The 10,601-nt window shown below is 35.6% G+C and overlaps 2 protein-coding genes across 3 annotated transcripts; one reads left to right on the top strand and one right to left on the bottom strand.

The window, feature by feature from the left end:
- The first annotated feature begins 293 nt into the window (after nt 1-293).
- On the top strand, nt 294-680 carry LOC145952135 (uncharacterized). Its single transcript, XM_083064366.1, has one exon. The coding sequence runs from the start codon at nt 294-296 to the stop codon at nt 678-680; it is 387 nt and encodes a 128-aa protein (XP_082920492.1).
- A 560-nt stretch (nt 681-1,240) lies between these two features.
- Nucleotides 1,241-6,832, bottom strand: LOC145951745 (uncharacterized). Of its 2 annotated transcripts, none has more exons than XM_083063706.1 (2): nt 6,605-6,832; nt 1,241-5,196 (listed from the first exon to the last, which is right to left on the bottom strand). In XM_083063706.1, exon 2 carries the CDS (start codon nt 2,546-2,548, stop codon nt 1,574-1,576), a length of 975 nt encoding a protein of 324 aa, XP_082919832.1. In that variant the 5' UTR covers nt 2,549-5,196; nt 6,605-6,832; the 3' UTR covers nt 1,241-1,573. The 2 variants fall into 2 exon arrangements, with proteins under 2 accessions (XP_082919832.1, XP_082919831.1); XM_083063705.1 differs by having other exon boundaries at nt 1,241-5,700; nt 6,605-6,823.
- Between the last annotated feature and the right edge of the window lie 3,769 nt (nt 6,833-10,601).

Below are 10,601 nucleotides of genomic sequence, written 5' to 3'. Positions count from 1 at the left end.
GCATCCCATATGCCATCATCTCGGATAACGGCCTACAATTCACGGACAAAAAGTTCAACTCTTTCCTTGAAAACCTTGGCATCCGGCATAGGTTTACATCAGTTGAACACCCCCAGTCGAACGGCCAGGCCGAAGCGGCCAATAAGGTTATCCTCACCGAATTAAAGAAACGGCTCGGTTCGGCAAAAGGGGCATGGGCCGAAGAGTTGCCAGAGGTCCTTTGGGCGTATCGATGTACACCACAATCAACAACAAAAGAGACACCCTTTCGCCTGACTTACGGCGCATATGCCATGATCCCGGTTGAAGTCGGAGAGCCATCATTCCGAAGACAGCACTTCCATGAGGAGTCTAACAATGCTTCGCTCCGAGCCGAGCTTGATGTCCTCGATGAAGCACGGGAAAAAGCACAGATTGTGGCCGAGGCATGTAAACAACGCATGACACGCCGTTTCAATTCAAGTGTTAAGCCGAGAACATTTCACGAAGGTAATCTTGTATGGAGAGCAACCGGGTCAGCCAGACGCAACTCTTTAGAAGGGAAGCTATCAGCCAACTGGGACGGCCCTTTCCGGATACGGCATGTCCTCAACAATGGAGCGTACAAGTTAGAAGAGCTGTCCGGCAAGGTCGTTCCTCGGACATGGAATTCTACTCATTTGAAGACATATTACAGTTGAATCAACATCATGTATTTACATTTCAACTATGTATAATGATGCACTCTTTTCCTTGAACCGGTCTTTTCTCCTCTTAAAAAATCGTGAAAAGAGGTTTTGGCCAGCAAGGTTTTTAATGAGGCATCCAATCAATAAAAACACAGTTCAATTATCTTTGACTTACTATACATTTTTAACATTAAAGTTTTTACAAGTCTTCCCTCCCGAGATGTCTCTCGGCTAAGGATGTGACTTTCAATCCTACAAGTCTTCCCTCCCGAGATGTCTCTCGGCCAAGGATGTGACTTTCAATCCTACAAGTCTTCCCTCCCGAGATGTCTCTCGGCTAAGGATGTGACTTTCAATCCTACAAGTCTTCCCTCCCGAGATGTCTCTCGGCCAAGGATGTGACTTTCAATCCTACAAGTCTTCCCTCCCGAGATGTCTCTTGGCTAAGGATGTGACTTTCAATCCTACAAGTCTTCCCTCCCGAGATGTCTCTCGGCCAAGGATGTGACTTTCAATCCTACAAGTCTTCCCTCCCGAGATGTCTCTCGGCCAAGGATGTGACTTTCAATCCTACAAGTCTTCCCTCCCGAGATGTCTCTCGGCCAAGGATGTGACTTTCAATCCTACAAGTCTTCCCTCCCGAGATGTCTCTCGGCCAAGGATGTGACTTTTAATCCTACGTCTTCCCTCCCGAGATGCCTCTCGGCCAAGGATGCGGCTTTAGTTTTAGATCTTCTAACCCGAGATGACTCTCGGCCAATGAGAAAAACATTGCGAAAAGAATTCAAAGCAGTATACGAAGAGAAAAATCGAATTTATTAAAAGGCACTATCGGCCTAGCAACAAAAAAAAAAAAAAAAAAAAAAAAAACGGGCACTATTGGCCCGGAATTACAACGCAAAAACCTAAGAAACTACCTCCGCCTCGCCAGGAATCGGACCAGCCTCAGGCGCTTCTTCCTCCTGAATTGTAACATCCTCATTTGGCTCGTTCGCCCGAGCCGGAGCTTCCTCGTCGGCTTGTTGATCAGGAGGAATAGAAGTGAGGTCCACCAGCTTCCCTTGAAAGAAATCTTTCGTCATGTCAAGATGGAAGTCTGGCGGAAAGTCGCCGAAATGACAGGCTTGCCGAGCCGCTTGGGCAAAGCCGGCCTGATGCTGGCTAAGGACCTTGGCACGCGCTTTCTCCTTATAGGCCTCGAAAGCGGTCTTCTCAGCATCCAACCCCTTCCCTAGAGCAGTAACCTTGTCGGTCTCGGTCTTCAAAGCAAGTTCGAGACGCTGAACCTTCAAGGCCAAGTCGTCGGCAACCCGCCCTCTGCGATCCATTTCAGCCTGGTACTTGCTGTTGAATGTTTGAGCATCTGTTAAAGCCGCCAGCGTCTCTTGAAGAGACTTCTCCTGCTCAGCAAGCTGCCGGCGCAGCCCATCAGCCTCGCCGTTCGGCTGCATAACTATGCTTTGGGCCATTGCCACGGCCCGCACTTGGAACTCGCAGAAGAAGCTCCATTTTTGAGCCGAGCTCATGCGACTCAACATCCCTTGGCCGGCTTCAGAAGTTAAGTCTTGACTCAGGAAATCCTGAGCATTGACGTTCCCGGCCAAAAAACTTGGCGAAGATAGACCTTCTGGAACAGGGGGGCTAGCCACTCGGCGTTGTTTGGCCCGGCGACTTTCTTCCTCGGCCCTTGCATCCGGCCTTCTTTTTTCAGGTTGGGGCCGAATGGGTTTCTTTTTCCGAGCCGAAGACCCTACCCCACCAGCTTGGACGGTAGCTTGATTCCCACCCATCGGGGCTGAAGTCTTGTTTCCAATAGTCGCCGCCAATTGATTCCGGATCAGGTTACGGATGTCTAGATCGTCATCTCCATGGGCAGCCATTATACCTGCACATTATTAGTCAAAATCAATGATAACACACAAATTTAATTAAATAAGAAAAGTACTATACCAATTAGTTCCTCGACTACATCGGCCGATTCAAACAACCGGATCAGAGGACGACATGGTAGAGGCCGAGGTAGTTTGTCTAAAAAACTTAGACTCATTCTCTCCTCCGGGGACATGCGTGATTTGGAAACCGTGTCGTACTTGCGCGGCTTCCGGGTCCAATACAAGGGAAATAGGGGATTCCCTTCGGCATCAAAGAAATACTTTTTTCCTGGTTCTGGCCGAATCATCACCTTCATAAATCCCACTTTAAATTTTTTGTACGAGGTGGTAAAAGGTTGCAGCAAGCAATCATTGTGACGAATCAACGACAGTCACTTAGCCTTTTTCGTCGGCCGAGACGTATAGAAGTGCAGGAATAGATGTGGAGTGGGTTGGAGACCGAGGGCTAGACACAAATGCCTAAACCCTTGCATAGCGGCCCAGGTGTTCGGGTGAAGTTGGCTCGGCGCCACATTAAGAAGTCGAAGTATACTCATGAAATAATCGTCAAAAGGGAGGGATATCTTCAGATCCCGGAACATATAATCATACACGTAAAAGAATGGGTATTTGGACGATCCTTGATTCAAATAAACGAAGTCTGGATTCGAAGCCCCGTCACCTCGGCACGGTTGGAAAAAGACAGCAGAAGGTTCTTCATCTTCGGGAAAGTTTAAAAACTTTATGGCTGATACGAAGTCCATAAGAGACTTCTTGCTCGTATACCGAGAGTATACACTACCAACTTCACCATGTACCCACGAATACCCGGGAGTCGATATGGGAGGAAAAATTCTTGACGATTCCCCACCCCGACTCGGCTGATCTTCAGAACCCACAGCCGATGCCGAATCATTCCCGCTTTGCGACCGATCGGACCCCGAAGCCGACTCTGCGGAATCGCCCCCATTCGAAGCTGAAGCCGACGCTACCTCCTGGTTCGGCGTCGTCCTTAACCTAGATTCCTCTTCGTCCCCAGAGGAGTCAACATGAACAATGTCCAGGTTAGCCATTACGTACCTGATGATTGAACTTGACCAATTGCTGTTGAGTACTCAAAACGCTCTCAAATATCTTCGGCTCGGAGCAGCTAGTAAGTTTGCATGTGGAAACCCTTCCTCCTACACATCTATTTATAGGCGTTCTTAATAGGCAACTGAAGAGACACCCCCTCGTGCCTACCGTTGGATCATTTAGATCCAACGGTCTAGGGCGCGCAACTCTTCGCATGCGTCATTAATGACCAACGGTTATATCCCTTCGCTTCCCACCATAACTTCTCGCGTACGCCATCAAATGCCCAACGGTTACAACCCTTCATATCCCACCATCAGTTGTAACCCTTAGCTTCTTCTTCAAGACACCAACTGAAAAATCCTGTTTTTATTTCATTAACCTTTCGCGTCGCTTCGCTCCTCAAAGGCTGGGGGGCTTGTGTACCGGAGAGACCGTATCGGTCACGTGGGCCAACACGTGCCATTTCGTCAGACACTCATGCATAGTAAGCCACGTACAAGCATCACCATCAACGTCGGCTCGGCATGAGGTCGAGAACCGACATCAGTCTGGTTAATGCCAATATGGACCATCATCACTCATCGAGTCGGCTCGGTCAAGTACCGTTCCGACATAGATCGTACCGGAAGTATACAAGCTGCCGTATACGGACTAGACGGCTCGGTCATTTGCCGTTCCGACTAGTATTGAATAGTCGGCTCGGCCTCTTGCCGAAGAGTTAAACAAGTCATAACGGTAATCACAATTAAGAAAGGTAAGTACATGATTAAAGCCTAACAACCAATTAGTACCGTATTACCTAATTTGGTAAATATCTGAGAGGGCCCATCACGCTCAGGCCCATGTCAGATGCTATAAATAGGTCACACATAACAAGGTATGTCACTGTTCATTAATTATCCTAGAATATCGTGCTTATCCTGACTTGAGCGTTGGAGTGCCTTTTGCAGGTACCTCCCCCCTCTGAAGAATCCGTTTGAAGTATCCGTTCGGCCCTTCTTACCAAGAAGACTACGAGTGTATCCTTAAGCAGGTACAGTACTAAACGTACTTTGGTCACAGTTAATTCTAGTTTCACTTTTCATAATTTATCATATTATTAATTTCATCTAAGAATAAACATGATTTGGATTAGATTACTAAAATGATGGATTTGATCAATGCAGTTGAGGTACAGATTTGGATTGTCATTGTAGATGTTCACATAATTTCAATTTCCTAAAAATAATCTTTACAAGTTATTATTAAAAAAAAAACGCTTACAAATTACTATACAAAAACAATTATATAAATTACTTTGATTACCCAATGTCACAAAAAAAAATGTTGTATTATTAAGCAAAACTTTATATTTCTTCTAATTCTTCTCTCTCCCTCCTACATAGTCTCTATTCTATGCCTTTTGTGCTTCTCATGAGAGTGTGATGAATTGAGTCTGTTAAAAGATGAAGATGTCCGGATGAGATATGTATTGATTACATGTGAAGTAGTTTTCAGCAGATTTGAACTTTGAGAGAATTTTTGCAGCTTTTGACAGAGGTATATTTTTCACCAAAACACAATCTCCACACATGTAACTTCTAAAGAAGAGTTGAAATGAGAGAAGGGTTAGCAAGATAAACAATTGCTTCCCAAAGTCACAACTTTGTAATTTACATGCAGCATTCGGCAAAAGTTATCAAAAGCTCTCCATAACTTCAATTAAAGAGTAAATGAGAGATTCTCATTCCTTAAACACAATGGAAACAATTTGGTTACTCAAAAATCCGTAGAACTGTAGGATCTGAATCCAAGCGATCACTATAAGAGCCAAAGACTTACACTAAAAATCAAACAGCTCTACATTCATTATATTAACCAAGCCAATTTGATAAGCCAAAACTGTCATTATTTAGATTCAAATCCATGCGCGTATGAGAGGTTTGGATTTTGGGAACAACAAACCGTAACTAAATACGGCATCTGCTAACACCACAGAAAAGAAATGTGGTTTCTTATGTTCAGGTTTTGGATATTGAAGTTGACTTTGTTTGACAATAATTGTATAAGTGAATCAGCCTACTTGAATCTTATTTGTTACCACTCTGTCACAGACCAAGAAGATTTCATCAATCCCACTAATAATTAGAAGATTATACTTAAATATTATCCGTATTTTTATTTTTATTCCCTTTTATCTTCTTTTTTTTAAAATATTTATAGGGTGTGCTTCTATAGTTTTATTCCCATATTCTCACCCTTAAGGGATTAAATTGGGTGTGCTGATAAAGTTATTACCCATTAAGGGATTCAGGTGATCACTTTTGATTTTGTATAAACATTTTCATACTGAATTCAATTTTTATGGATAAAAAATACACTGATAAAGGACTTCTCTTTCCTCGTTAATTGAATAAATAATTAAGTATTAATTTAGAACACAAACACAAACAAAAACAAAACACTGAAATCATGATAATTTCAAAAATGGGGTGACCGAAAAATCAAGGAATTATTAAGGGAAAACATGATTTGATGTGGAAATTGAGATGAAAACATTCAAAAATTAAAAGAAAGAAATATAGCTGCATGAAATTTGAAGGAAACCATGAGAGAGGGTTCCTCCAATCGTGAATCAGTAGCCGAACTATATATAGGCACCATGCAAAAGGTTGTTTGTTTAGAGAAATCGCAACAAACACCCGTGTCTGACTTAAGTGCCAACAACATCAACAATTGTTAAGAACAAAATTAAAAGCAATTTGACCAGAAATTGTGTCTTGAAATAAAAGGGATTTGATTTCAAGGATCTTCAACTGGTTCTTTGGTTTCGGCTCTAAGCGGCAGTCAGGTAGCCATTAAAGAAGCCCCTGCTGTTGACTCTGTTATAGAGCCTTCAACATTTTCCCCCCTTTTTACTATCATTAGGGTTACTTCCATGACAAATGCTACCAACATTATAAATATTTCAATCACATTGAGAGAGAGAAAAAGGAACCAGAAACTCACCTCTTCAACAGAACACACGAAGAGGCTGATGACAAAGAAAGTGTGGCTACTGCTTTATATATACTTGTGTTGGAAACCCTAATGTTGTTTCAGCCACCAAATTGCTGAATCTCGCGTTGAATTGGTCTCATTGAATTTGGGCCTTCTACATGTTTGGGCTTCATAATTGGATTATATCCCACACATTCATTGTGATGACATTTATTAATATTATCTTTATTTTATTTTGTGAAATTTATAACTTATTTTTATACTGATATATAGTATATTTAATTTGAAATATATTTTATATGATAATAAATATAATAAAAAATAAATATATTTTTCTTAGTTTAATGTGCTTATGTCTTTTTCATCCTTTTAAATTATTGTTATTGTTATTATTATTTTTAAATTATTATAATATAAAAAGTTGATTATAAAGAATTTATAAATTAATGCATTAAAAATATGTTTAATATATTTATTGTTCTTATTATAAATAGTGTATATGGCATCTGATATGGTTATTGATAGTTAATAATATTGCATATACCTTGCGAGAATCACAAACATTACATACCGTAAGCAAATCGAGTTTAATGTAAACTTAATGAGACATAACTTTCTAGCTTTGTTCAATAACTTTTTTTTCTAGCCGGATAATCTCCCATTCACATGATCTAACATGTTGGAAATTCTGCAACTTAACCCTTTCTTGAATGATTGGCATACTCAAATACTTCCTCGATTATTGTGCATATTCAAAATTTGTTGAAACCTCTCTATTCTCGGGCTTCCCACCTTATTGGATGTCATGAATTTAATGAATTTAGACCTTCACAATTTACCTTCAAACCCGGTGCAACACAAAGTCCTCCAAGATTGAAGTTACCTGTTGTACCTGTTACTCCATGGTATGACAAAATAAGAAAATATCATCTACAAACAACAAATGAGACAAAGATGGACTTCCATGTGATATTTGAATAGTTTCCCAAAATCCTTCTCTATTTAGCTCATGGATGTGAAGAACAAGTCTCTCCGTGTAGAGCACGAAAAGATATGGGAAGAGATGATCCCTTTGCCTAAGACTCCAAGAAAGTTAAAAGGGTTGCAACTTCCCTCCATTCCAAAGCACTGACAGTGGATAGTTCTTAACTCCCTATATAATCAATTGGATAACACAAATTCTATGTAAAATAGCCTAAAGAAAATCCCAACTCACTCTGTCATACACCTTTTCAAAGTTGATTTTCAATATCATGGTTTTCTTAGCAGTTTTATCCTTTGATATAAAATGGAAAGTCTCTTATACAAAAATACTATTATCAAGTGTTCCTTCCATAGTATGAAACTTCCTTGAAAAGATCTAAAGATATCATGGAGGTAAGGGTTTAGTCTTGTCACTTTCGATATAATCTTATATGTCATATTACAGAAACTGATTGGACGCAAATCTTTTAAGGTTAAATGGAGTATCTATCTTCAGAATCCTTCCCTGTATGAAACTTCTTTAAAAAGGTCTAAAAATATCATAGAAGTAAGGGTGTAATCTTGTCACTTTCGATATAATCTTATATGTCATATTACAGAAACTAATTGGACAAAAATCTTTAAGTTTAAATGAGTTATCAATCTCCATAATGAGCACGATTAAAGTTTTAAGAAAATATTCATCTGAAAAGTCATGTAGAAATGTTTCAGATATCATTCCAAAGTTTATCACCCATAATGTGTTAATATTATTTATAAAAGAAGAATTGAAATTTTATTATCTATCTTGTTATTATATTGTGTAGTAAACATTTAATAAGACCAAAATTTCTAAATTTATTTCGTCTTTTATTATATTTTACTTTCATATTATATTTTATCTTATCTAATCTAAGTATGAAAAATACAGTTTCTCACTTAAAATTGGTTTTTGAACTTTTGAATATATAGTCAAAGACTAACGAATTTGAAAAACGTGATATTTTTTTTTATAACTAAACAAGTGATAATTTCTTAAAATACAACAAAGAAATTATATCAACAATTCTGATATCTGTATTTTGAATCTTATTGAATAGAAAATAAATAAATAAATTTATTTATCATTTTTTTACTGCATAATTTTGATAAATTTCGCATCAGAAATTGGGAATAAATAAATGACTTAATTGAATGTTATCCAATTTAAAAGTAAACAACCTTTCTTTGCCAAAAGGGTATCCTAGACTATACACTTATATTGCATGTTAATCTTGACTCGATAATGTTTACAGGTGAATTATTCACCTTCACATTGAATTTTTTTATGATAATGTTTTTCTTTTATGACCGTCTGAAGATAATATTAAAAATTATGGACACCTTTTTAATCGTATTTAATTAAATTAATATTTTTAATGCAAAACAAATAAATCCTTTAATTTTGAGACAAATAATATAAAATTTAATATGAAAGTTTTTATCATTTTAATTTACTGAAAGATGTAATTATTTTTTTTTTAATTTTTTAACAATTAACTTTGTCTACTTGAATATTAATGTTTTAAAATTTTATTATAATGAAAATTAAAGGTTAAAGTAGTTATAAAATTTTATTTAATTTAATAAATATTAAATTTAAAATATTTATTATTATGATTTTAATATAATGAATTTAAATTAGTATAATATGTTAAACCTTTCTGTGATATTTTTAAAAAAAAGTTATGAATTTTAAAAAAAAATTATATAAGAACAACAATTCTTTTAACATTATAAAAAATGCAAGAATCAATTAATTATTTAAAATATTGTGCCTTTTAGTATTATTTAATTATTTATGAAATATTATTTATTTAATTTTAATAAATTTATAAAAATAATAAATACAAGAATCAATTAATTGTGATTTTTAAAAATAATAAATATTTTTTTAATAAATTTATAATTTTTTTCCACCTGATTTTTATCATCGGACCAAAGAATAATAAATAATTACTTACAATACATGGACACAGTTTGCCGTAAATGTAGATAAAAACACGTATAAATGTATTATAAAATTTATTGTATCAAAATATTTTTGGATAAATTTTTTAATTCTTATACATATAATTTTTGTTTTCTTTTAATTTTATAATTTCATAAATTTTACTTTTTAATCTATATAATAAAATATAATATATATATATTAAAAGAAAATAAAAATAATATTTATAGATATTAAAATGAAATATTTTTAAATAATTATTAAAAATTAAAATTTATAAAATTATACTGATAAAAACATGTAGATCAATTAATAAGGAGTTATATCAACTTAATCAATACTTTTGAATTTGAATCCTAAGTTTGTATCTACGTTATTAGAAAGAAAAATTTTGTCATTTATAATAATTGTACATTGTACACGTTCAAACAAAATTGTTTTAAAAAAATCACTTGTGATATATTAGTCAATTAAACATAAATATAAAATAATTAAATATATTTCTTATTTATATATATATATATATATATATAATATCAGTCAATTTTTATTATTAAAATTTTAACCATAAAAACTATTAAACAATATTGATAAATAATTAAATTATTATTTTTAAATATTTTTAACGAAAATTGTATCATGTTTAAAAAATTTCAAAATAAAATTATTATCATTTCTTTAGGATAATTTCTTAATTGAAAAAACAAAATTCATCTAATTTGCTGGAGTTGGTGTGAAACGAGATATAGGTAGGTGTCTTTCATACACTCTGATACACCCAATTTTTAATAATTAATATTTAATTGTTAAATTGTTCAGTACTTCATGACATAATTAAATCAACCTTACAAGTAATTAATCTGTTTACATGTAAATAAAAGTGAATACTTAGTTAAATCATCTAATTTTTGAACCAAGAATTAAATTTTATAACATAAAATTACACTGGTTAGTGTAATTCACTGAATGTTAAATTATCAAGTGAAGATTTAATAGGAGAATGTGATTATACTGGTTAGATGTATTTAAAAAATAATCTACATTTAATTTTCT

This window comes from Cajanus cajan, chromosome 9 (assembly GCF_000230855.2).
Source record: "Cajanus cajan strain Asha chromosome 9, NIPB_CcT2T_4, whole genome shotgun sequence".
Classification (NCBI taxonomy): domain Eukaryota; kingdom Viridiplantae; phylum Streptophyta; class Magnoliopsida; order Fabales; family Fabaceae; genus Cajanus; species Cajanus cajan.
The sequence above is the reverse complement of the archived record's forward strand: the minus strand, read 5'-3'. Positions and strand labels throughout refer to the sequence as shown.

Bases quoted from the DNA above. Each gene is read 5' to 3' on its own strand.
- LOC145952135 (XM_083064366.1), top strand. From the start codon at position 294: ATGATCCCGGTTGAAGTCGGAGAGCCATCATTCCGAAGACAGCACTTC.
- LOC145951745 (XM_083063706.1), bottom strand. From the start codon at position 2,548: ATGGCTGCCCATGGAGATGACGATCTAGACATCCGTAACCTGATCCGG.